General features: G+C 39.1%; 1 protein-coding gene across 1 annotated transcript in view; it reads left to right on the top strand.

Annotated features, from left to right (window-relative positions):
- Nucleotides 1–27,860, top strand: part of PDE7B (phosphodiesterase 7B) — a 130,276-nt gene that overhangs the window by 70,396 nt on the left and 32,020 nt on the right. Inside the window, exon 3 of the mRNA XM_028141679.2 lies at nt 26,528–26,679. Coding sequence (XP_027997480.1) covers nt 26,528–26,679 — 152 coding nt within the window. The remainder of the gene's footprint in view (nt 1–26,527; nt 26,680–27,860) is intronic.

Here is a 27,860-nt window from a genome sequence, read left to right as displayed (position 1 = left end):
AGTGTGGATCCTTCTTGGTCAAGGCTCCCCGAGGCTGTTCTTTCCCTAAGATCTAGAGGCACAGTAGGGCTGCTTGAACACTGGAAGTAACAGAGGCCATTAACACCCAACCACATGCTGCTTGTCTGACTCCCGTGGTTGGCCCCCGAGAGTTCCACGCAGTGAACTCGCGCTGCCCAGTGCACTCTCTAAAGCATGGTCAACAGAGGAAGCTGGCAGAAAGATAAGGATCTTTGAAGTAAGACTGGGTTTGAATCCTACTTCTTTTGTGAGTTTGGGAAAGACATCCAAACTACTGAATATCCATGCATGTGGAAGGAGAATGTAACACCAGCCTCACTGGGTAGAGGTGAGAAGTAAATGAGATCAGTGTATCCAGCAACCTGTCTTGCTCACAATAGATCTTCAATATATGTAGTTGAACTTTAGATGTACCTTCTTCCTCGGCTGAGTATCCCCTCCCCAGCCACCTCTTCTCTTAGGAAGCCCGGGCCTAGCCTTCTTCAACCCTCTCAGGGGTGTACCTCGTGATAGTCTTTCCCCTCCTCTGTGCTCCCACCCCATTTCCAAAGCATCTATTACATTGTAACTGCAAACTCACTGAACCTGAGCTTCTGGATAGTGTCTTGAGGTAACACAGCAAGTCTAGCTCTGGGCCTTCCATGAGTATTTAGGAACCATGAGTAGCACTTGGAAATCACTGATAGGTCAGTTATGCCATACAGATATCATAACAAACAATACTAATATTAATAGCTAAAGGTATGGAGCTCTTGGCTTCTAGACACTGCTTTATGTGCTTTGCACAGATCAACTCATTTAATCCCCACAAGATCCCTATGAAGCAGACACTACTATTTAAACTGAGGCCCGAAGAGTAAAAATAACTCACCCCAAAAAAACTTGTTACCCAGAATTCAAACCCCAAAACTACAAGGCCAAAGCACAAGCTCTTAACCATAATAGAATATAATTCTTCCTTATATATGAATTTTAATGTTCAAAGTCAATAGATGTATGCAGTATATTCCTTTTATAAGACATATACATGACAATTACAAACATTGAATATTTTTTTTACATTATAATAGTCATTTTCCTTTTATAGTACATTGAGACTATTTACTTTTTGGTGTGAAACTGCTTCAATATTGAACAAATTGTTATATAATTAATTAGAAAATAAGTAATTATATATCTATGTAAATATTAGATTTTGCAAATTTTCAAATGTATTTTATAATATTCCAGAAGGTGCCAAATGAGGAATTGCTCACTTCATCACCAACCCTGTGGTCTTTGATAAGAAAGAGAAGGGTGTGGTGGTGACAGCGCAGGACTCTTGTCAGCTGTCTCCAAATAAGGAGGAAATGGAATCACTGTTGTGACAAATTAAAGTCAGATTTGGGGCTGCCACCGGTTGCTTTAATTTTTCTCAAGGGGAGTTGGTTATTTCCTGTCATGCAAACTGTGCTTCGATGAAAGACGGTTTCTCAAAATGTTTATAACACAGGGTGGGGCAACAGTAGGTTTATAGTTGTGAGTATGCAAAACAGAGTTTATTCTTGTACTATTATTTGTTAATCACTGTATCATTTTTCATATGAACAATTATAAACCTACTTTTTCCCCACCCTGTATATTAAGTAAAAATAAGTAGGATACAAAATTGTGTATTTTAAAAGAAGATCTCAGTTATGTTTTTAAAATATACCTAAATTTAATCAGGGATTATTTCTAGATGATTATTATTTCCTTCTTTCTATTTTTCTATTTTTTTCATAGGCATATATTCCTGTTATAATCCCCAAAAGTAAGATTTTTTTTAAAAAAGAACAAAAACACACCTCAGTGTTGACCAGAAATAGAATCTATTTTTTCCTAAATAAAGTAATATCAAGATGCAGAAAATGAAGTTGCAGTCATGAGTCAAAAAAACATTTTTAGGCCAACTTGGAAAAGTGATTGGAAATTGTGAGGCCCAGTATTTATCAAAGCTACATATGGGACTTCACAATGATGGCTCCTCATTTGAAGATGAAATTTATTCAAGGAGCATGAAGTCAAAGTTGTAATCTATGGTGAAACAGCACTTTACATGACAAAGCTTTGAAATGAAGGCACTCCAAGAGATCTTTCAGCCCAGTTTCTCAGTTTAATAAGCAAAACAACAACAAAAAACACAAGAAACAACAAACAAACAAAAAGCCAGAGCGGCCAAGTGCCTCACTGCCAGGTAAGGAAAGAGTTGAGATGCAGGAATCAGATCTTTTGACATTGTTTTCCACTCACCACATGGCCTTCCTTATTTAAACTCTACCTTACTGATGTAAAATAAACGTACCCCTTGCAACGAGAGAAAAGCTAAGACAAGGCTTCCCCTGCTTCCCCTGCTGGGCCAGGGTTGGCCTTGGCTCTGGAGCCCACTGCCTGCATTTGGATTCCAGCAGCAGTGGCTTCCTTTCGGTTCCTGGGCTGGCAAGGGATTGAAGAGGACGAAGATGTATCCCACAGGGTTACCGTGAAAGGTAGTGAGTAAGTGTGTCTGAGGTGCTAGCATGGTATCTATCGCAGTAGAAAAATCTCAAAAATATGGACTTTTATTATTACTGTTATTCGTATTCCTACTTCCTTATGACCATATGTAGAAGCGCTTGTGAGAAGAGTGTCTAACACATAACAGTACAACTTGACTTATATTGAAGAAGAGTGTTTCATTATCCCTTTTCAGTTTCCTTCTCTTTCACTTATTCATTCTTTCAACAAATATTTATTGATCTCCGCCTACAATGCCAGGCACATCTCTTTCTGAGATATGATCGCAAATAAAATGAGAGAGAAAAACAATAGCTGGAAACATGGGATTAGAAGAAAGTGTTTCTGGGAGACAGGCAAACGTGCTAAGAATTATCTAATTGAGAAAGAACCGTGGACTATATGGGAGAGAAAAGTCATAACTGAGGCAGAGTGTCCTGAGAAGGTGGGAGGGAGACTGGCCGTAGCAACGGAGGCAGCTCTTCTGATAGGACATGTAGAAAGAAGGAAGGAATGGCTGCAGAGTAGAAAGTTTGGGAGGTTTTGTAACAGAAAAGGAAGGCATTTCCCATCTAATGACTTCCAGTTTCTCTGTGCAATAGGAAGCTAGGTGGGGAGTAGTGAGGACCAGGCAGTGGAGGACCCTCCTCTGACCCAGCGAGGCAGTTCTGTGCTTGGCCTGGCCACCAGCACTCAGCATCAGAAGGATCACAGCTGTGGCCCCACGGAAAGGGAACCCCCAGCAAGGGCATGGTGGCCTGGCCTCACCGTTGTCAGCTAAGTCTACATCTTTGCTTTCTCTTTCTTTCCCAGTGTGGGCCATTGTCGATAAGCCTGTCACTATGCCTGCCCTTGCCCCACAGTCCCACATCTTCCGGCAACACTAAACTGGAAAACAAAGAGAGTGATAACCTCATGTCAAAGACTCCTCTCTCGTGCTTATTTGTGCTCTCTGGGTAATGTAATCTATGAGGAATGTCCAGCCATAAACACGAGTTTTACTTCTGCACACTCACCCTACTACCACCCACAAGGGCAATCCATCACATGAAGACAGCTTACTGCAGCTGGGCTATTTCCAGGCTGGGGCTGAGAGATAGTCCCTCCTTGCTCTCCTGCCCCCAGTGGCTCTGGATCCTATGGCATGTGAAGATTTCTAGCTCTGGATCCTATGGCATGTGAAGATTTCTGAACTTGGTTTCTGCTTGGAGCAAAAGCTGTGTTCCTAAGGAGTAAGGCTCTTCTGTTGCTGCACCATCTTTACCAGCTACACTTTTACCTAGTAGAATGGCTTTTAACCCTCTCAGACCCAATGCCTCCTTTTTACAGCACGTATTTTGAATGTCCTCCTTTACTATCTTGAAAGGAAATCCATAGCCTATTTATTCACATAAGCTAAAAAAATTATTGTAAGTTTTGAGCCATATTATAAAGCAGAAATTAAAGAAAGGCTATATGTAGCTTAAATATATAAATGTTTGGGTATAACCACCCGAGAAGGCATAATGATGTAGTTTATATTGCAGGTACATGCAGAATCACTGTGAACATTACAGCAACTAATGCAGACGGACACGTCTGCAATGTTAGTAACATAATCTGATGTCTCGCCCCTGGAGATTTCCTAAGATGGAGAACAACTCCTGATAAGGTCTGCTCCACCGCCCCTCCCTGCCAAAGTTGCATTCCTGAAAAAGGAGTATTAAAACTGTGCAAAAGAATACTTTGTGCTTATATGTAAAACCAGGAAACAGGGCTAGGTTTCAGGCTTCTATAATTACAAACAGGATTTTCACCTACATGAATACCTGAACAGCCACTGAAATGTTGAACGAGATAATAGACAACTGTTGGACATGTAGAACTGTCCCAAACACTCTGGGGCATCTCGCATCTCTAACTCTTCCTCTACATTCCACTCGGACCCTGTCCATCATTGTGACGACCATAAACGCCCCTCAACATTTGATCTCATAAATCCAATAGCACTCTCAGCCTTGTTTGTTTCTTAAGTTCCTCATTACTACTAATGTGTAGTTATTAATCCACTGTGGCCTTTTTATTTATTAGTGTCAGCTTCGGGTTCTAAAGCATCTTAAACAAAGAAGCTAATTAGCTCTATGGCTCCTAAAGCCATGATATTCTAGTTTATTATTATTACTGAAGTTTTATTGTTTATAGCTTGTTAACTATAAAGTTTCTCTGTTGGCTCAAAATTGGTAATAATAATAATAATAAATACTTAAAGTAAATTTCAGAAAATCTGGTTGTTTTTAAGAAAAATATTTCAGAGTTGAGACTCCTGAAAGAATCTGAAATTCAATATAACTAGAAATCTGGTTACTAAAAATCAGATGCTTTTTGAATTATCTAAGCCACCCAGGGCTGCAAATTTTGACAGCATAGCTTTAAAAGCAGATTCTTGGCATAAATTTGAGTGGATTTTGACCAAGTCATGCTGAGAAATTTGCAACTACAGCATTTATTGGGGTATTCAAGAAAAAGAAAAAGAATTAATGAAACTTTCCAGGGTAAAGGACCTTCAACTTAACTGAACTTCTGAACTTAATTTAACGCCCTGTTGTAATCTTTCTGACACTTTGAAGAATAGTTCTGGAGACTCTCCAAATAGAACACTCCTCACTGTTCATTCTTAAACTGTGTGAAATCTGTCAACCCAACCAGGTCATCAAGGGGGCAGACTGAGATTTGTCATTACAGATAGGGATGTTCTCTAGCACACCGAAGATGCTGGGCAGATTTTGCCTTCTCCCAAGAGCTAGAGCCTGGCATTTTGAGAGTCTAATTTCCCTTCATTTGGAAAGCTGGCTTAGCATGTATGCTTGAATCAAATATGCCCTACACAAGTTACCAAAGTGATGGTTTGACATCTGTTCCCTTAATTATTATCACGAAGCTGACTATTGAAAATAACTAACAGAGCTTTATTTTCAAAAATAGAAAGTTGAAAACACTTGCCTCAGCTCAAGATAGAACCTGCTTTTTTAAAAATTAGCAATTCTATGTGCAACAAATTAGGGATTAAGTGGTAAATAAGGTAAACAGTTTAGTGGGTAAGAAAGACAAGTGAATATGACAATTCTGATATGCATAAATAACTGCTTTACTGAATATAAGTTGGGGTTGCGTTGCTATAGGAGCCCAGCACAGAATCCCAGCAACCACTAGAAAGGACAAGGAATACTTTTTGTACAACCACCTTCTTTTTGCTCTCTCTGCCCCTCCACCCCAACTTCCAGTTCTCCCCCAAACAGAGCCTCTGCCATTCTGAGATAGAACCCCAAGTTTTAGACTGTTCCCTTTGCCTGCTTCCATCAGAATCTATCATATACTGCCTGCCTACCTGCAGACTAATTCAAGCTAAAGTATTCATTGATTGGTCAAGCAATTCTTTCCAGATGATAGTTGTATTCTGACTAGGTCTGCCTTTACACATTCCACTAAATATTATTGAGCATGTATGTACTGGGTGGGTTAATTTCAATTCTTTTACCCAAAAGACTAATAATGAGTAGAAGAGTCAAGACTTGAGCCTGGTGATCTCATTCTGGACTAAGGGCTCCTTCCTTGGAATTACACATTTTAATCCATTTTATCGTACCATATGTAGCCTACATATACAGCCCCATTGGCTGAGATTCCACGTAAAACAGTAGGATGATGCTAAACATGGTGCACCTAGGTGGAGATGTGTGAAACATCAGGGAGAATGGTAGCACTACCATAGTGCCATCATCTTTGTATTCCCAGTACTAACCAGTGCCTGAACCAATGTAAACCCTTAGTTAATATTTCAAGAAGAAAAGGAATGCACAGGCAGGAAAGCAGGGGAAAAAGAAAGGAAAAGTATTAAAGCGGGAGTAAAGGGAAGAGAAGGGAAGGGAAAGGGAAAAGGAAAGTAAAGATGAGTTTTTAAAATAATCAAAGACAACTGTCCTTGCTTGTTCCACAAGTGCTTAGCTGAACTGATTCTATGGCTACCAAGTCCCTGCCTTCCCTTCTTCTCTTCCACCTGCTTCACTTCAGATACAGCAATTAAACTCTTCATTCTGAAAAATCCAGTGCTAATGAGCTAAGATATAAAGAAGGTAAGAGAAAGCTCAAAACAAACACTTTGCATACTACTTAGTGCATTTCTATACTACACTCCTTTCTCCTTTCCATTTGCAACTCCACAACTCCTACTTGAGCAGGCCTCTCTAGCATTAGCAGGTTATGTGTATATTCATATTTTTCCCAATATGGGCTTCTATAAGCTTGGTTTTAGTCATTTGTGGTCTCCATTGGCCTAAGAATAGGAACATATTTCCAACTGACCACTCTACCCCTGCCATAGTTAGGCTTCACCTTACCTGGAAGGGTATGTAGAACCCAGCCCATTACCAGAAAGAACACAACCTCACGGATAGCAAATCTAAAACCCATGTGGGATTCAGGGTGGTGCAAAAAATTTCTTTTCAGATTGGCTTTCACTGATACAGAGACCGCCTCTGGTGGATGCTTGTATGCCCCTTCTCTTCTGATTTCCCTTCTTCATGCCTTTCTCTACCCTTTTCTTTTACCCTCTCCATTCTGCCACATCCCCTACAGACATACCAGGCACCATCAAGGGCAAGAGGCAAAGTGAGTCATCACATTTGTGAGAGTAGAACCCACTAGACAAATGATCTTCCTCTTGCCCACATTTTCCACTTTGCATGATAATTTCTAGGCATTTATATACTAAAATATCGCTTACCCATCACAGCCTAAGTGGAACCAAAAGCAGTAAAGACAATGAAGAGCCATTCCACCACCTTTCTCTAAATAGCTGAGGGCAAAAGCACTGTCTTAAAAATCCTGTATACTCACGTGCCCCCGTACCTTGTACAGAGAAGGTGCTTAATGGATATGTAAAGGTGGAGCCTTCCCGGCGTTTACCACACAGCTTAGATCTAGGCACCAAGAGAGGCTCAGAAAGAACAAATGGCCAAGTCATGTCAAAAGGGCTTCAGTTTCATAGACAGCTACCAAATAATAGTTCATATTTATTAGATGACTATTCCTGATTAGGGTGTTATTTAGCATTATATAGATAATTGATGTTATCTTCAAGAAAGAGGGAGAAAAGAAGAAAGAAAAGAATGCCTATGTTAGGTAATATTACGCTCTCAGACCACCTCTCAATCAGCAGTTGCCCTTCGGCTAAAATCTTATGTGACTTGAAGTCTTGGCTCCAACATGGTTAAACACTAGGCCTGTGTGGATCCTTCACAGTTTTATTTTGAGCAGCCTGTTTGCCCAAATACCTCCCACTCTTTCCCTTCCCCAGAAACTGCAGCTCTGCTCTATGTACACAACAAAAACGTTTGTCTTTTCCAGAGCTTGAGGTACTAACCAATGCCTACGAATGTCTTTGTATAATAAAATAATAATCAAATCACATTAAGTCAGTGTCAGTAATACATGTATTTTCTATTTTAAAATCTACACATGATTTATTATTCACCTTTGAATATTCCATTTGTACATTTAGTGAAAGAAACAGGAAAGTTACATACATAGAATCACTTCCAATTTTTTTTTTTTCCAATTTTTTTTATTAAGGTATTATATGTGTACATATTTTACCATTGCCACCCCCCCACCCCACTCCCATATATGCCCTCACCCCCCAGAGTTTTGCATCCATTGGTTATGCTTATATGCATGCATACAAGTCCTTTGATTGATCTCTTATCTCCCCCACCTCTCCCTAACTTTCCCCCTGTAATTTGACAGTCTGTTTGATGCTTTACTGTCTCTGTATCTATCTTTTTGTTCAAGTTTATAATGTTCTTTATTACCCATAAATGAGTGAGGTCATCTGATATTTTTCTTTCATTGACTGACTTATTTCACTTAACATAATGTTCTCCAAGTCCATCCAGGTTGCTGCAAATGATGAGAATTCCTTCTTTTTTATGGCAGCATAGTATTCCATTGTGTAGATGTACCACAGTTTTCTGATCCAGTCATCCGCTGACGGGCACCTAGGCTGTTTCCAAATCTTAGCTATGGTGAATTGTGCTGCTATGAACATAGGGGTGCATATATCCTTTCTGATTGGTGTTTCTAGTTTCTTCGGATATATTCCCAGGAGTGGGATTACTGGGTCAAATGGGAGTTCCATTTTCAGTTTTTTGAGGAAGCTCCATACTGTTCTCCACAGTGGCTGCACCAGTCTGCATTCCCACCAGCAGTGCACGAGGGTTCCTTTTTCTCCGCATCCTCGCCAACACTTGTCGTTTGTTGATTTGTTGATGATAGCCATTCTGACAGGTGTGAGATGGTACCGCATTGTTGTTTTGATTTGCATCTCTCGGATAATTAGTGACGTTGAGCATGTTTTCATGTGTCTCTTGGCCTTCCTTCTGTCTTCTTTTGAAAAGCTTCTATTTAGGTCTGTTGCCCATTTCTTTATTGGATCATTTATCTTCCTTTTATTAAGTTGTATAAGCTGCGTGTAGATGTTGGAGATCAAACCTTTATCAGTGATGCCATTTGCAAATATGTTCTCCCATGCAGTAGGCCTTCTTGTTGTTTTGTTAATGGTTTCTTTTGCTGTGAAAAAGCTTTTTATTTTTATGAAGTCCCATTTGTTAATTTTCTCTTTAGCTTCCATTGCCCTAGGGGCAGTGTCAGTGAAGAATTTCTTTTGGCATATGTCTGAGATTTTGCTACCTGTGGATTGCTCTAGTATTTTTATGGTTTCCTGTCTTATGTTTAAGTCCTGTATCCATTTTGAGTTTATTTTTGTGTATGGCGTAAGTTGGTGATCAAGCTTCATTTTTTTGCATGTATCTGTCCAATTTTCCCAACACCATTTATTGAAGAGACTGTCTTGACTCCATTGTATGTTCATGCCTCCTTTGTCAAATATTAATTGAGCATAGTGGTTTGGGTCAATATCTGGATTCTCTATTCTGTTCCACTGATCTATATGTCTGTTCTTGTGCCAGTACCAGGCTGTTTTGAGAACAGTGGCTTTGTAATACAGCTTGAAATCTGGTATTGAGATCCCTCCTACTTTATTCTTCTTTCGCAGGATTGCTGTGGCTATTCGGGGTCTTTTTTTATTCCAGATGAATTTTTGGAGAGTTCTTTCAAGGTCGGTGAAATATGCCATTGGTATTTTAATGGGGAGTGCATTGAATCTATAGATTGCTTTGGGTAGTATGGACATTTTAATGATGTTGATTCTACCAATCCATGAACATGGTATGTTCTTCCATCTGTTTACGTCTTCCTCTATCTCTTTTTTCAGTGTCCTGTAGTTTTCCGTGTATAGGTCTTTTACCTCCTTAGTTAAGTTTATTCCTAGGTATCTTAATTTTTTTGGTGCGATGGTAAATGGAATTTCCTTTTTAGTCTCTCTGTCTGTAAGTTCATTATTGGTGTATAGAAAGGCCATAGATTTCTTGGCGTTAATTTTGTATCCTGCTACATTGCCAAATTCATTTATTAAGTCTATTAGTTTTTTGACGGAGTCTTTCGGATTTTTTATGTACAATATCATGTCGTCTGCAAATAAAGACAGCTTTACTTGTTCTTTTCCAATTTGGATGCCTTTTATTTCTTCTTCTTGTCTAATTGCAATGGCTAATACTTCCAGTACTATGTCAAACAGGAGTGGTGAGAGTGGGCATCCCTGTCTTGTTCCTGTTCTTAGGGGAAATGTTTTTAGTTTTTGTCCATTGAGTATGATGTTTGCTGTGGGTTTATCATATATAGCTTTTATTATGTTGAGGTATGAGCCTTCTATTCCCACCTTGTTGAGAGTTTTTATCAAGAAAGGGTGTTGGATTTTGTCAAATGCTTTTTCTGCATCAATTGATATGACTATGTGATTTTTATCTCTCAATTTGTTTATGTGATGTATCACGTTTATTGATTTGCGGATATTATACCATCCTTGCATTCCTGGGATAAATCCTACTTGGTCATGGTGTATGATCTTTCTGATGTACTGCTGGAGCCGATTTGCTAGAATTTTGTTGAGGATTTTGGCATCTATGTTCATGAGGGATATTGGTCTGTAATTCTCTTTCATTGTGTTGTCTTTATCTGGTTTTGGTATTAGGGTGATGCTGGCTTCATAGAAGGAGCTTGGAAGTGTTCCTTCCTCTTGAATTTTTTGGAATAGTCTGAGGAGGATAGGTTTTAGTTCTTCCTTGAATGTTTGGTAAAACTCTCCTGTGAAGCCATCAGGCCCCGGGCTTTTGTTTGCCGGAAGCTTCTTGATGACTGCTTCAATTTCGTCCATAGTTATTGGCCTATTGAGCTCTTTAGATTCTTCTTGATTGATTTTTGGAAGGTTATATTTTTCTAGGAATATGTCCATTTCCTCCAGGTTGTCCAGTTTGTTGGAATAGAGTTGTTCGTAGTATTTTGTAACAATCCTTTGTATCTCAGCGGGGTCTGTTGTTATTTCACCTCTTTCATTTCTGATTTTGTTTATTTGGGTCCTCTCTCTTTGCTTCTTGGTGAGCCTGGCTAGAGGTCCATCAATCTTGTTTATCCTTTCAAAGAACCAGCTCTTGGTTTTGTTGATCTTTTGTACTGTTTCTTTGGTCTCTATGTCATTTATCTCCGCTCTGATCTTTGTTATTTCCTTCCTTCTGGTTACACTGGGATTTTCTTGCTGCTCTTTTTCTAGCTCTTTGAGTTGTAGGGTTAAGTAATTTATTACCATTGATTCTTGTTTTTTGCAATAGGCTTGTAGAGCTATGAACTTCCCTCTCAAGACTGCTTTCGCTGTGTCCCATAGATTTTGGATTGTTGTGTTTTCATTGTCATTTGTTGCCATGATGTTTTTTATTTCTTCCTTGATCTCTCTGGTGACCCAGTCATGGTTTAATAGCATGCTGTTTAGTCTCCAAGTGTTTGATTTCTTTGGATTGTATTTATTGTAGTTGATTTCCAGTTTTATGCCACTGTGATCTGAGAAGACGCTTGATATAATTTCTATCTTCTTGAATTTGAAGAGACTTTGCCTGTGACCCAGCATATGGTCTATCTTTGAAAATGACCCATGTGCACTTGAGAAGAATGTATATTCTGTGGCTTTGGGGTGAAATGTCCTGAAGATGTCAATTAATTCCATCTGGTCTAGTGATTCATTTAGGATTGCTGTTTCTTTGCTGATTTTTTGTTTAGAGGATTTGTCCAGTGGTGATAGTGGGGTATTAAAGTCTCCTACTATGATTGTATTGCTATTAATCTCTCCCTTGAAATCTTCCAGGAGTTTTTTTATGTATTTGGGTGCTCCTATATTGGGAGCGTATATGTTTACCAGAATTATTTCTTCTTGTTGGATTTCTCCCTTTAGTATTATGAAGTGGCCTTCTTTATCTCTTGTTATGGCATTTACTTTGAGGTCTATTTTGTCAGATATAAGTATTGCTACCCCAGCTTTTTTTTCATTTCCATTTGCCTGAAAGATATTTTTCCATCCCTTCACTTTCAATCTGTGTGAGTCTCTTGTTCTGAGGTGGGTCTCTTGTAGACAGCATATATATGGGTCGTGTTTTTTTATCCATTCAGCTACTCGATATCTTTTGATTGGAGCATTTAGTCCATTTACATTTAAAGATATTACTGAAAGGTATTTGTTTGTGGTCATATCTATTTTTGTGTCTATATTCCTTCTTACCTGTTTATTTCTTCCTTTTTACAGTATTCCCTTTAGCAATTCTTGCATTGCTGGTTTGGTGGTGATAAACTCCTTAAGCCTTTTTTTATCTGCAAAGCTCCTGATTTCCCCTTCAATTTTGATTGATAGTCTTGCTGGATATAGTATTCTTGGATTCAGTCCTTTGCTTTGCAACACTTTGTATACCTCCGTCCATTCACTTCTAGCTTGTTGTGTTTCTGTTGAGTAATCATTTGACAATCTGATGGGTGTTCCTTTGTAGGTAACTCTCTGTCTCTCTCTTGCCGCCTTTAAGATTCTCTCTTTATCATTTATATTTGCCATTGAAATTATGACATGTCTTGGTGTGGGTCTTTTGGGGTTGATCCTGCTTGGGACTCTCTGTACTTGCATAACTTTTATCTTTCCCATATCCGGGAAGTTTTCTGTCATTATTTCTTCAAATAGATTTTCTAATCCCTGCTGCTCTTCTTGTCCTTCTGGCAGCCCTATTATACGCATGTTACTTCGTTTCATGTTGTCCCGAAGCTCCCTTAGGCTTTCCTCCTGCTTTTTAATTTTTTTCTCCAATTGCTGTTGAGATTGAGCTTGTTTCTGTACCTGATCTTCTAACTCACTAATTCGGTCCTCTGCTTCTTGTAGTCTACTGTTGAAACTTTCCATGGTGTTTTTGATTGTAGCTATATCACTTTTCATTTCTTCCTGATTCTTGCATAAGTTGTTTATTTTCTCATCCATCCGATGTATAAATTCCACGACCATTACTCTAAACTCCTTTTCGGTCATGTTGCAAGCTTCAGTTTCACTGATTTCCTTTCTTGGTGACTCCACATTTTCTTTCCTCTGTGAGTTATTTCGTTTCCCCATTCTGGCTATCACCAGAAAGCTCAAGCTTCCGTTTGCGTGGACCTGGGCCGTGTGCTGTGGGGACTTCACTCCACCCGAGTTTCACTGAAGTGCTCTGACACTAGGACGTGTGGCTGCTTTTGGTTGGTGGGAACCAGACTTGCCCAGGGTCAGTGTCCCCAGTGTTCCGTGTGGTCTCGTGTGCACACTTAGATTCAGGGGCCCTGTCTGCACCACACTGTTGTTATGTGCCGAAAATGAGATCCTTAGCATGTGCCAGGAGTCAGAGTTTCCCTGTGTCTGCACCAAGACTAGAGTGTCAGAGTCTCTGTTGCCTTGTGCGGTTTCTCGTTGAGACTCAGGGTCCCTATGTGTGCATGCACCAACAATTGGGGTCGCTGGCTCTTAGTGTGAATGCGCTGTGAGTCAGGGATCCCAGGCAGCTGTGTCCGGCGTGCCAAATTCCCTGAAGTGGAGCTGCGACCTGTGTGTGCTCTCTCTACTGAGCCAAACCGGCTAGGGCGCACACTCTTGATTTCCTGAAGGTGAGCTGGCTCTGTGCACTCTACCGGAGTCCCGGAAGGGGGGCGGAGTCTGTCCTGCGCGCCAAATTCCCCAAAGGGAAATCCCCTCTGTGCAAGCACTAAGATTCCCTGAAGGGAGAGCTGTGACCCGCAAGCCAAATTCCCCCAAATTCTCCGAAGGGGAGCCCTCTGTGCGCACTGACAGATTTCCCCAACAGGGAGCTGATTCTCTCCTGTGCGCTCGCGCTCGCGCGCGCGCCAAATTCCCTGAGGGGGAACGAGTCCCTGCGCAAAGCTCTGCGGCTTGGGCGAGAGGCGGATCTATCAGTTAAAATGGCGCTGTCTGCGCGCCTGTGGGGAGGAGGTAGGCTCTTTGACTCACGGAATTCTGCCGGGACGTCTGGATTCTTGTTGTTCGTTGGTCTGAAGCTGTGATAGCAGTTCTCTGTCCCCAGTGGCTGCAGGGTCCTGGTTTGTGTCAGAAGCCAGGATCCGAGTCTCAGGCAGCTCTGTTTCTCAAGATGGCGTGGTCTCCGCGTCCGCAACAGCCGCGGAGATGTGTCCGCTTTGTGCGCGGGGCTCCGCTGTCTAGGACTGCCCGGTTAGGCAGCCCCTTGGAAGACGTGCAGAATCTAACTGACCCTAGCTCATACACACACACACCACACACGTCTACACTCTTCTCTATGGGTTCCTCACTCACACTCTCTCTCTCCCTACCTTCCTGCCGGTCGCCATCTTTAATCCTCCGAAGTCCACTTCCAATTTTTACTATGAAGTTATTTCTCTGGGTTTTTTTTTTCTAGTTAAATCTTTATTGATTTTAAAACACTTGTATTTATGAATTATAATAAATTTCCTTTCATTGTTTTAATTTTACCATGCTTTTTAAAGGAAGAAAAGCTGAGATTTCTTGAGTATTGATGTATCCCTGTGTCCTAGGGAAAATAGGGATTTGTGTTAGGCTTTCACATGTCCCCTACTCTTTGTCCTTTCCTGTAAAGAGCAGGATATAATGAGCACAGAATCATCTTCAAAATCAAATAGACCTGGGATCCAGCCTCAGCACTGCTACTTATCAATTGTGTAATTTTGGATAAATTACTAAACCTTTCAAATCCATTAGTTCATCTGTACAATGCACCTATTAATAGCAACTTCCTAATGCCCACCTTTATGAAAAATAAATGGGATGACAAATGTAAACGTACCTAGTAGGTCCTCAGTATTTCTTAGTTCCATTCCCCTACTTCCAAGCGCTGTTCTTGCTTTAGGTGAAACAAGTGGAAAGAGCGGCCACTTATTTTTTTCTAGATTAAGTATATCAGTTATATCTTTGCGGACAGATCAAGTACCCAATCAGGTGGACACTGCAGTAGTCATGGAAACAATTCTTTCCTCATGATCTAGCTAATGTGAAAATATATAGCTTTCCATGCCTGTCAATGGTATGAGTCTTATTGGAAGTTTGTTCCTCACAAGTGTCCTATACCAAGAGTTGTAGATGTGATTACACCTAAGGGGCCACTATAACCCATAAAGAACCATAGACTATAAGAGACAAACCTCAATGCACAATTAAACATCTCAAGCTCTCGGATGAACTTGTATGAATATTTACATTTTAAGTGTTATACTCCAACCAAATATAATACCCATTTCTTTCAATCCATCAAATCAGAGGAGCCTTTGTAACCTACAAAGAGAAAGGAATTCACTTACAATATACTTTCTTTCCAAAGAATAAAACATAAAGGATGCTTTATGAAAGGTTTTGGAGACACATGTTCCTACCCATACCTCTACCAATGGATAAACTTTGTACTAGTCTATGCCTATGCTAAAGATGCACTTATAATCATTTCAGTAAATTCATCAAATTCAGAAAAGAAATAGAAATATTGTGTTAAATGAATGAATCTTCCCTGTTCTGGACAATTCATTCAAGTCAATAATTCCATAGTAGTTCCTACAAGGAGGAAAATAATGTGCTACAGTAGATATTAAAAATAGAAAGCTTATACTTCATTTGGTAATCACCTCATACCTTCATTTTTTATTCAATAAATGCCTTTTTTAATAAAATACTATATAAAAGGGCACCATACTATATAAAAATGGCCCTATCCCAACATGGTATACAATAGTGTTCAATCTGGTAGGAGAGCTGAGAAGATCCATTACTATGATACCAACCACAGAGTGTTAAGAGGACTCACAGAAGGATCTGATTGGGAGGTGAGGAGGAAATACTTGAGATGGGAAATTGAAGGGTGGATGGCATTTTAACATGTAAAGACAATATCCAATTGTAAAGGAATGTGGGAATCAGTACAGAAACAGAAAAACATGGGGATATGGGGAGGAAAAAAACAGCAAGAACAGACACCTAGATCTAGCTGGTTTGGCTCAGTGGATAGAGCGTCCACCTGTGGACTGAAGCGTCCATGGTTTGATTCTGGTCAAGGGCATGTGCCTCCGTTGTAAGCTCCTGGCCCTGGTCAGGAGCATGTGGGAGACAAACAATCGATGTGTCTCTCTCATGTCAGTGTTTCTGTCTCTCCCTCTCCCTTCCACTCTCTCTAAAAATCAATGGAATAAATATCCTCGGGTAAGGATTAGAAGAAAAAGGAGGAGGAGGAGGAGGAGGAGGAGGAGGAGGAGGAGGAGGAGGAGGAGGCGGAGGAGGAGGAGGAGGAGGAGGAGGAGAGAGAGGGGGAGGGGAGGAGAGGAAGAACAGACACCTATTTATCTGTAAGGGAACTGGTGGGAGATAAAAATGGAAAAATAAGTTGGCATTACATTGTGGAGAGCCATGAATACCAGAATTAATAATATAAATGTAACTAAGTAGACATTGGGGAGCCATTGAAGAATTTGGAGTAGAGAGCTGACATGATGGAAATTGTGTTTGAGGAATAAATCTGTCAGTGGGAGGTGAGATAGATTGGAGGGGACAACTGGAGGCAATCAAAGGGTTAGTTCATGATCCTGGGGTAGAGGATAAGCAGACAGATTGAAAGGGGATCATGTATATTACAACACACATCTGGAATTTTTATAGTGAACTATAACAATCCAAACACATATCTCCAAATATAAGAACAAACTTATTTAAAATATATGCTGAGAACTAGGGAGTTAATGCAGCAGTTTTTAACCTCTGGAGACTTAGAATCAACTGAAAGTTTGGTCATCTCAATTTGCTCACCACAAACCATTGCCCTCAAAACCCGGGATTTGCTAAACATTTCAAACTCTGAGAAGCAGAGGGTTCAATAAAACCACATTGTGCCTGGCATATATTTCTTCTTTAGGACTGAGGAAATTTGAGCTGCTTCTCACTAATTCATTTAAATTTCATTCAAACTGGGATTTTGAAAAGTCTCTCTATTGCCCAGAGAAGTCTTAAGAGCTTATTTTTTTAAAGCCCTTTTCCCTCCTTACACAAAGGAAATAGTTTTTCAACCATCCCTGAACCCCAGAATTTATAGTTTCATAATCCATGGGTTGGAATGGGGTGTATATTAGGTAAAACAATAGGCTAAAAACAGCATATTTTGTCAAAAAAGCAGTGCATTGGGTAGTTGAGGAGGACAAGGGTTTTGACCCTCTTGAACACTTTTTGAGCACATCTTCCTAGCGTTGATGTAGCAGGTGTGGGTACAGTGAACTGAGGAAGGAGTTCATTCTATTCTATGACTCATATCAGCCATGTTGGTTTTCTCTTCACTGTCAAGAACATAAAAGAGAAATGACAATTGAAAAGGAAACATGTTAAAAAGTGGAACTAGAGAAACAATTTACCCTGCCTTCAAGACTTTCTTTTTCCTCCTCCTCCTCCTCCCACTCCATAGCAGTGTCAAAGCAAAACTCTTCTTTTAGTGACAGCCATCAAGTAGTCGTGAGTGCTGTACATAGAAGAGCTGATGACATGGGGATTTAATACAACTCCATTCAAGACCTCAATTTAGAGAACTTACTTCTTAGCTCCTTTTAACTCAGATATATCATTTGCAAATATTTTCTCCCATTCAGTAGGTTGTCTTTTCATTTTGTTGATAGTTTCCTTTGTTGAAGCTTTTTAGTTTGATGTAGTCTCACTTATGTTTTTGTTGCCTTTGCTTTTGGTGTCAGATTCAGAAAATCATCACTAAGGCTTATATCAAGGAGATTACCATCTATGTTTTCTCCTAAGAGTTTCATGGTTTCAGGTCTTATATTCAAGTCTTTAATCCATTTTGAGTTAAATTTTGTGTATGAGTTAATATAGTGGTCCAATTTTATTCTTTTTCATGTGTCTGACCAGTTTTCTCAACACTATTTATTGAAGGGGTTGTCTTTTCCCCATTGTATATTCTTGACTTTTTGTCATAAATTAATTGCACGTATATGTGTGGGTTTATTTCTGGGCTCTTTATTCTATGTATCTGTTTTTATGCCAATACTGGTACTATACTATTTTAATTACTATAGCTTTGAAATATAGTTTGCAATCAGGGAACGTGATGACTTGATCTTTGTTCTTATTTCTCAAGGTCACTTTGGCTATTTGAGATTTTTTGTGGTTCCATACAAAATTTAGGGGTTTTTTTTCTATTTCTATGAAAAATGCCATTAGAATTTTGATAGGGATTACATTGAATTTGTAGATTGCTTGTGGTAGTATGGATATTTTAACAATATTATTTTTCCAATCCATGAGCACAGACTATTTTCCCATTTATTTGTGTGTTCTTTAATTTCTTTCAATTGCTGTCTTATAGTTTTCAGCATACATGTTTTTCACCTCCGTGGCTAAATTTATTCCTAGGTATTTTATTCTTTTGGATGCAATTGTAAATGACATTTGTTGTCTTAATTTATCTTTCTGATAGTTCATTATTAGCATATAGTGTATTGATTTTGTATCCTGCCATTTTACTTAATTTGTTTATTAGTTCTAACAGTTTTTTAATAGAGTCAATAGAGTTTTCTATATATAATATCAAGATTATTTCTATATTTTAAAAGGCTTTTGGAAGCTTTTTCTTTTTATGAATAAATGGAGACTGTACTAGTAATGTCTAGAGAGGTTAAACTGTGAAAGGTGAGAGTTGAGTGGTAGTCATTACATCTACAATCAAACTAATTAATTCTTCTCAACATTTTTAAAACTGCATCTTTAAAGCTGGAATTTCATCATGATTTCTCCAAAGCTCATCGTTCTTAAAATTAGAACTGGAGCACACACGTAGGAAAGTTATTTAATTCTGTCATCATGCATTTAACACCTATAACTTGCAGCATATTGTGCAAATGCAAAGAAAGCTAGCAGGAATCTGGCCTCCTAGACCTTACGGCCTAATGAGAAAGTCAGATGTGTAGATAAGAGTGAATTTGCAATCATATAGGCCCAGCTGAGTGTTACAGAGGTCAATCACAGCAAATGGTAGTGGAGGAGGACCTGGGCCCAGAACTCTATTTGGGGCTTTGAGAAAATGATTCCAAAAACTAACATATACATTTTAGCATCTTGTACTTTTTAAATTGGAATATTATTTTTAAATAGCATTTGATTATGACATTTCTGTAAACTGAGAGGATTTATTCAAATTAAATCAATGAATTTTATGTGAAGTTTTCATTATGTGTAAGATTATGCACTAGATATAAGGGATTACAAAATTAGATAAGATGGTTTCTGACCTTGGGGAGTAATAAGTTATTTATACCAATAACTCTGTAGAACAAGACATATTAAAATTTTTATGAGAAGAATAAACAAAGCATATGAATAACCACTAACCCAGCAAGGAATTGTATTATAATTATCATATAATTATTATAACATATAACAATAATTATATAACATATAAGTATTATAATAATTATTAGAGCAGTTACAAAAGTAGGGCATTTGTTATTAATATTATTTTAAAGATTTAGTTGGATTAATGTTCTGAAAGTATTGATATTAGATTTATGGAGTTGGGTCTTCATGTTTGTTTGAGGCGAGTTCTGCTCACTTAAATATAAAGGTTTTCTTTGTTCCTGGGATCACCAGCTACTAGCTATGCATACTCTGGCATATTCTGGAAACAATGCAGGCAGACCTTGCTGAAGGAAACAGGCGTAACAGCTGACAAAAAGAGCCTCATCATGTAGGTGTGCTTCTAGTTGTTTTTATCCCAGGTATTTATTCTAGGTTTAAGGTTTCTCCTGGTGCCAAAATTTATTAGTCCTTATGAAGAGAATATGTCATAGAGAAGGTAGTCAAAATGAAAATAATTTTATTAGCATTTTTGCATTTAAGCCAACCCCAACTTGTGAATTTTTAATTACCATACTGGCCATGCCAATTTAAACTTTATAACCCTAAAATTAGTGTCTAAATAGCACAGAAATGTGTTAATATGCACATATTTGTGAAATTCATAAAGAACAAGTAAGCAGAAAATGGATTTTACAGTGAAGGTCAATGTGCACATAGGTTAGGCAATGAAATATTCTGGAGCAGCATTTTATAACTATTCCAAATGGGATTTGGGGACCCATAGCCCATAAAACAATAAAATTCAAATAAAAAGCACCATTAGAATAATTTTGAATGCCTTTAAATAATGATCTTTCTAATTACATAAAGGCATTAAATAAACCCAGTGTTTTATTATTAGGAACATTGCTAAGACTAAATTTTTGCAAGCTGAATTTAGTTATCTGTAAAACTTAGCTTTGCTAATCATTTAAATGTCTATTCAGAAGTACATATTATGATATATCTAATATAATAGCTATTCACTGAAAGTCCTCTGGAAACAAATGTGTCAGATCTTATTTGTATAACACATTTCAATACTTCACAAAGCAGTATTTATGACTATTATTTACAGATTGTTCTTTATATGGATTTTTTTCTCTCAACTGTATCTTCATCTTCTTATATGCTAGCTTTTCATTATTTCACATAGTACAAAGTACTCCCTAAATGAAAGTTGGTAAATAAGTTATTAATATTGTTATAAATAAATTTATTTTTGCATCATTGAATGTTCTTCCTCTTTACAGAGCTTCCTTGAGGATTTTTTTTTATTTAGCTTTATGTATGTTCTCAAATAAGAAAATTAAGCCCTCTTGCTTTTATAAATAGCTATCTAGCATCAATTCTGAATTATTTTCTTGTTGATTAAAGAATACCCAGATGGAAATGCTAAAAATCATTGTCATGGTTTGCCTTGGAGTTTAGAAAATATTGCTATATGTAATATATGCTACATTTTTTAACCTACAGGCTACCATAAAAAATAACTATGAGATGATTTTATTGTCTAGGTTTATTTTATTATTGAATTATTTTTACATTATCTGAGCTTATGCTCCAAAGATGTGACAGGACTGGAACTAGGGTGAGGGACTGAGGCATTTACCGCAGGCTCAAAATTCAAGAGGGTACCAAATAACTCAGTAATCAACATATATCATATTTTAACAAGATATTTTTAAAATAAAAATTAAGGCCAAGAGCTCTAGCTGTTTTTGCTCAGTGGATAGAGCGTCAGCCTGCGGATTGAAGGGTCCCAGATTTGATTCCGGTCAAGGGCATATGCCCGGGTTCCAGGCTCGATCCCCAGTAGGGGGAGTGCAGGAGGCAGCTGATCAATGATTCTCCCTCATCATTGATGCTTCTATCTCTCTCTCCCTCTCCCTTCCTCTCTGAAATCAATAAAAATATATTTGATTTCAAGAAATATCATAAATCTAAATCAAGATCAAGAGATCTGTGTTCTGTCATGTTTGTGGACTATTATCTGTTTGATTACAGGGTGAAACAAGTAGGAAAGGAGAGAATCTTGTTTTCTTCTTTGGTTTAAGGATAAAATGGATCTAAACTTAATATCTCCATTTCACAAGATCATTAGATTAATAGTATTTTAATCAAAATGACAATGTTAGTGAATAGAAACTATTACTTTCTGATCATCTACATTTACTGTATGTAACGCATGTATGGGTATATATAACATGTAACTCATATTTAAGTCCATATCCTCATTTCACAAATTTCCCTAATAGTTTCATTTATGGATTTTTTTTTTTCTAATCCAGGTTCCAATTCAGGGTCATGCTATGCTTTTAGTGCACTATATCTGGCATCTACTATTATGAAACAATACCCAAGTTTGTCTTTTATATCGTTGACATTTTTTAAGAGTATAGGCCAATCATTTTGTAGATTATCCTTCAACTGGGTTTTTCTGATATCTCCTTTTTATTGGGGTCAGCTGTGCTTTTGGTGGAGGAACACTACAGAGGCAGCATCACTTTACATCAGGAAGAATATGATGTCAGTTTCTCCCATCACTGGTGATGATAACTTTATTTAAAAAGTAGAACATTTGTTCACTAAAACACTACTCTTTTCTTTTCTAGTATTTGTAGGGAAGATACTTTGATACAATCTAATTAGCTTGTTGCTTTTTAAACTTTCGCTTAATAATTTTAGTATCCATTGATGATTTTATTTGAATCAATTATTATTATGAAGGTTGCAAAATGGTAATTTTCTCACTCTTAATTTCATCTACATTATTGGTTGTCACTCTCTGCAAGAAAGAACTTTCTCCTTATTTATTTACTATTTACTTGCTTACTACCAGTATGGACTGTGGATTCTTCTGTCAGTCTATGGTTTATGATACATTCTTCCATCTTCCACTTTGATGCTCCAGTTTTCCCATTTTTGCTCAGAGGGATCCCTTCCAGTTGTCTCCTCTGTCATTTTTAAGTAATCCCTTCACTATTTGAGCGCTCCCTTATTTTTTGGCAGAACAAGAAGTTATAGTTCATCTTGTTCTTTGCCTGCCCTAGTTTTCACCCATTTCACCAAGGTGGTCTGGTTCCCTTTACTGAAAATTTATATTTGAAAAAACAAAATCTGAGTGCTAAATATGCTTGTCTACTAGGAAGTTGTTGCTTCTGGGCATACAATAAAATGTGCTCTTTCAAGTGCATAGTTCAGTGAATTCTGACAGATTTATATGCCCATGGTCAGTGCTCAGTCTTCATTGTATTTGATCTATTAGCAGCATTTGAGACTGAGGGTCATAACTTTCTCCTCACAATATGTCTTCACTAGCCTCCCAAACAGTGATACTCTCCTGGTTGTCCTCCAACCCCCTGGGTACTCCTTCTGTCTCTTTTGATCTTTCTACTCTTCTCAGACCCATTAAAGTTGACGTACTGCAGAACTCAGACTTGGATGCTTTTCTCATCTGTATCTACACTCATTCCCTAGGTAATCTCATCTGACAATTCCTAAATTTGTGTTTCTAACCCAGTGTTCTCCCCTAAGCTCTGGATTTTATATCCGCTTATTTCTATTATTTCATATGTGTGTGTTTCTTATTGATTTCAGAGAGAGGAAGGAAGAGGGAGAGATAGAAACATCCATGATGAGAGAGAATCATCGATCGGCTGCCTCCTGTATGCCCCCTACTGGGGATTGAACCCACAACCCGGGCATGTGCCCTGACCTGAATTCAAATCATGATCTCCTGGTTCATGGCTGGACCCTCAACCACTGAGCCACACTAGCCGGGCTATAGCCACTTATTTCTACTTGACATCTTCACCTGATTTTCTAATAGACTTCCAAATTCAACATATGCAAAACTGAAATCCACCCCCACACCTTTCCCATCTCTGGTGATGGCAGCTCCATTATCCTGGTTATTCAGGCCAAAAACTTGGAGGTACCTAAAATATAGTCAGGATATCTTCCCTACCTCAGCACTGCTCTCACATGGTGTGAACAGCCACAACCTTGTGCCTAGAGTATTTCAATGGCCTCAGCAGGTCTCACTACATCAAAACTCACTCCTATAATCTGCTTTCAGCACAGAAGTCAGGATGACCTATTTTAAATGTAAGCATGATTATACCACCCTTTTACTCAAAATTTTTTATGTGGTTCCATGTTTCACTCAGAGTAGAGCCCAAATGTTGCAATGGCCTACAGGGTCCTGCATGATTCTCATACCCACTTTGCTCTAAGCCCTGCCCTCCTACTCCCCCCTTTTTCTCCCATCTCCATCCCCATGGGACAGGTGCTGCTCCTCCCTCCTGCACACCAGCATGCTAGGGATCCTTCCCACTCTGGGGTTATTGGTGCTGATCCCTCTGTATAGAAGACACTTCCCTAGCTATCTGCTTGGCCAGCTCCCTCACCTTCTTCAATTTTTTTTTAAATTGCAGACTCTAATGACAGCAACCATAACTCCCCTCCCCCAACACAGGACTTCTGAACCCTCATTCCCTGCTTGCCTTTTTTTTTTTTTTTTTTTTTTTTTTTACCCATTGCACTTAAGACCTTCTAACACATTGTTATAAATTACTTCTTCTTTATGTTTATTGCTTATTGTCTGTCTCTCTGTCCTAGTTGAGGACAGGGATCTTTGTTTTTCTCACTGGGGCATCTAGAACTGAAGGATCTCATCAGGTTTCTAGAACAGTGCCTGTCCCTTGGTAACATTCAAAATATTTTTATATAGGTACTAGAGGCCCAGTGCATGAAAATCCATGCACTGGAGGGGGCATCCCTCAGCCCGGCCTGCCCCCTTTCACAGTCTGGGAGCCCTCAGGGGCGGAAGGCGACCCGGTGATCAGGGAAAGGCAATGCCCCCATCATACCTCTGCTGCTGCCACTGCCAGCAGCGCAAGCCTCGGCCAGCCCTGGTTACCTGAGCCTCAGGCAGCCCTGGGCGGCTGGGCAGCCACCATTTGAGGCTTGCCTGCATCTCGGGCTGGCCCTAGGCAGCTGGGCAGCCAACATCCAAGGCTTGCCTGCACCTGGGGACGGCCCTGGGTGGCTGGGTTGCTGAGGGCAGGTCCGGCTGCACCGTATGCCTGCCACGCCCCAGCGGGGACTGGGGGACTGGGGGACTGGAGGACTCTGGTGGGGCTGAGGGGACTGGGCACCGCCATCTTTTGGCTATGGGTGCCGCCATCTTTGTGATGGTGTGATGGTCAATTTGCATATTCCCTCTTTATTAGATAGAATTTTTTATTTATTTCAGAGAGGAAGAAAGGAGAGAGATAAAAATATCAATGATGAGAGAGAATCATTGATCGGCTGCCTCCTGTATGCCCCCTACTGGGGATCAAACCCACAACCCAGGCATGTGCCCTGACCAGGAATCGAACCATGACCTCCTGATTCATAGGTTGACCCTCAACCCCTTGGAGCCACGCCGGCCAGGCTCAAAATATTTTTTAAATAAGTGAATCACCTACTTTATCTTGTACTTTGACTTGATAAACTGATACAAATGAGTAAGAACTCACTAGTAGAATTGAATCCATATAATCCATTTTTAATATTGATATGTGCCTAAACACCCAACTTTTATTATATTCCTCTTATCTCTATACATACTTGTTTGCCTCTTTCCATACATGAAATCTAGATTCATTTTAAAATAAAATAAAAAATTAATTAGGCAGCATTTCCAGAGAACAATAGGTTTTGTCTGCCTTGAATTGTGCCTTAGCATGTATAATACAACCTAAGTAACAAATGGATGTCAGTCACTCACTCACTGTCAGTGGGGAGTGCTGCATTGCTAAGGAGCCCCTGCCCACTGTTTCCGCTGCCTCCGGCATCCACTGTGGTTTTGAGCTCCACAGAGGGAAAGGGCAGATGGGAGGAGGCATGAGAGAAACCAAAGTTCTTTATATATGAACAGTACATTTTCCTACTAAACTGTTCAATTGACTCCAGATCCAAAATTGGCAGCAGATGTCTCTTACGTGGCCCTAGAGTGACTCACAGCATTTCAGCTGAGACAAGACTTACCTTGACAGGCATTCAAATAATGTGCTTTGGGGTATTTCTGGACAATCACCACCATGTCAACAGTCAAGTTTTGAAAGGTATATGTGAATGAGTATTAAAATATCTCTACTGACAGGATCAGACTCTCACGGCCACCAGCACAAGAGAATATGCTCCATTAGAAAGCAAAAGCTTCATGTCAGGAGAATGTAGGTGGCTTTTAGGCTGAGATTGTTCATGCCTTTGCCACTGATGTTCTTGGAACATTAGAAAACATTTCCTCTTGTCTAAGTTAGTGTATTCTCAATCCTTCTACTTCAGGTACAGGATTTGATCAGATTAGAATGAGTGTAGAATGAGAACCTAACTAAATTTTAGAACATTGGTTCTAATGCAGCAGAAAAAAAGGCTTAACTGTTTCTTTAAATGCATGCAGAAGTATGTGAATTTTTCTTACTAAGCATATCGGCATCATTAATAAGAAAATGCAGCTTTTAATTCATACACTTTGTCTTCCAAAATTACATTTTAAAATATCTCAACTTTTAAAATTTTTTTTAAATGTATTGGTTTTTAATGAGAGAGGGGAAGGGAGAGGGGGAGAGAGAGAGACAGAGACAGAGAGAGAAAGATTGATTGGTTGGTCCACTTGTGTATGCATTCACTGGTTGATGTGTGCCCTGACCGGGTATCCAACCTGCAATCTTGGTGTATGGAGATGAAGCTTTAATCAACTGGCCAGGGCTAAAAATATTTCAGTATTTTAATAAATGTAATATATAAGAAATGTTATTTTTGTTCTAGAAAATTTTCAAATATAGAATTAAATAGACTATATTTAAGAAAGCATTGAGAGCATCTTTATAAAAAAATATGTTTTTTATTTTTATGTGGGTCCCCTACTGGGGATCGAGCCCACAACCCATCCATGTGCCCTGATCGGGAATCAAACCGTGACTTCCTGGTTCAGAGGTCACTGCTCAACCGTTGAGCTACACCACCTGTGCTTGAGATCATCTTTAATACATCTCTCCTTTATAATACATTGTATTTTTACATAGTGGGGAAAATGGGCCTTATAAATATATAATTTCTGAATTTAACTACTTTCCACAGATACAACACACTCAGGGGAAATTGGCACCAAGAAAAAGGTGAAAAGACTGTTAAGCTTTCAAAGATACTTCCATGCATCGAGGCTGCTTCGTGGAATTATCCCACAGGCCCCTCTCCACCTGCTGGATGAAGACTACCTTGGACAAGCAAGGGTGAGCTAGCTACCCCTGTGCCACCTCACCACACCCAGGGGCCAAGAGCATGTGCCACTACTGGTAGTAGGGTTGAGTCCTGCTTCGGACACTGAGATGCTCTGTGGCTTTGGCTGGTTACTCAACATGTCTGGACTTTTTCCTCTAATATAAAATGAAGTTAATAGAAATACACACCTCATGTTTACATGCTAAGTATATTCATACCTAGTTATTTTTATTTTATAAATGTGCAAAACATATTTAACCCATTGAATTATCTCATTGTAATAGCCTCCGTGAAATTAACCCAATAATTACCAACTCTTAATTCCATTTTAAACTAGCAATATGGTGCATTGTTTTTCATAATTTTTAATTCATTCAAATAATTGTTACTAATTTTACAATTATTTTTGCCATTCATTGGTCCAACTGAGGGTAGAAACTAATGTGTGACAATCTAAACAAAAGCTTGCAGGCTATCTCTAACCCAAACTGCCAAAGGAATTTAGAGTTTAGAAATAAACTGCCTCAGTTTAAACAGAAGTCAAAGGTAGTATCTTATAGTTTACATGCTAAGTAATATTATGCTATATATATACTATTAAGAAATAAGTAGCAAGTAATATCAGAAGAACTAATTCCCAATATTAGGTCTACAAAAGAGGAGGGGTGGGGGATCACTCCCTCTAACAACCCAAGGCCTGAATTGAGCGAATCTGTTTGTTTGTTTGTTGTTCATTTGTTTGGTAAAAGGAGAATAAGACTAAGCTGTCAGCACCGGAGCCTCAGTGACAAACACGCTCAGTGGTGCCTCCCCTCTAAGCAGCCACCTCTCAAGAAAGGCAACATTGAGATACAGAAAGAACAGCGGGCCAGAATTCAGGGTATCAGCACCAAGTCCTGGCTTGGCCCTTAGATTTGTATGACTTGGGTAAAATGCTCACTCCATCTAGATCTCACAAACAACCTCTTAACCCTTCATTTTCCTAATGTTGTTGTGAAAGTCTTTGTGGGCCATGATGAGGCCTTTGGATTTTTCCAAAGGTACAAAGAAGCCCCTCAGGGGCAGCTAGGGGAGCACGAGCTGATCCTTACCAGGAGCCACGGCGGGGAGAGGAGAGGAAGGAAGGCACTGTCGAAGAAGCTACAGTGAGGAGAGAATCAGCATCTGGAACTTGGTGTCTAACTGAGAGTTT

Source organism: Eptesicus fuscus, chromosome 10 (assembly GCF_027574615.1).
Source record: "Eptesicus fuscus isolate TK198812 chromosome 10, DD_ASM_mEF_20220401, whole genome shotgun sequence".
Classification (NCBI taxonomy): Eukaryota; Metazoa; Chordata; class Mammalia; order Chiroptera; family Vespertilionidae; genus Eptesicus; species Eptesicus fuscus.
Note: the sequence above shows the minus strand (reverse complement) of the source record. Positions and strands in the feature narration are given on the sequence as shown.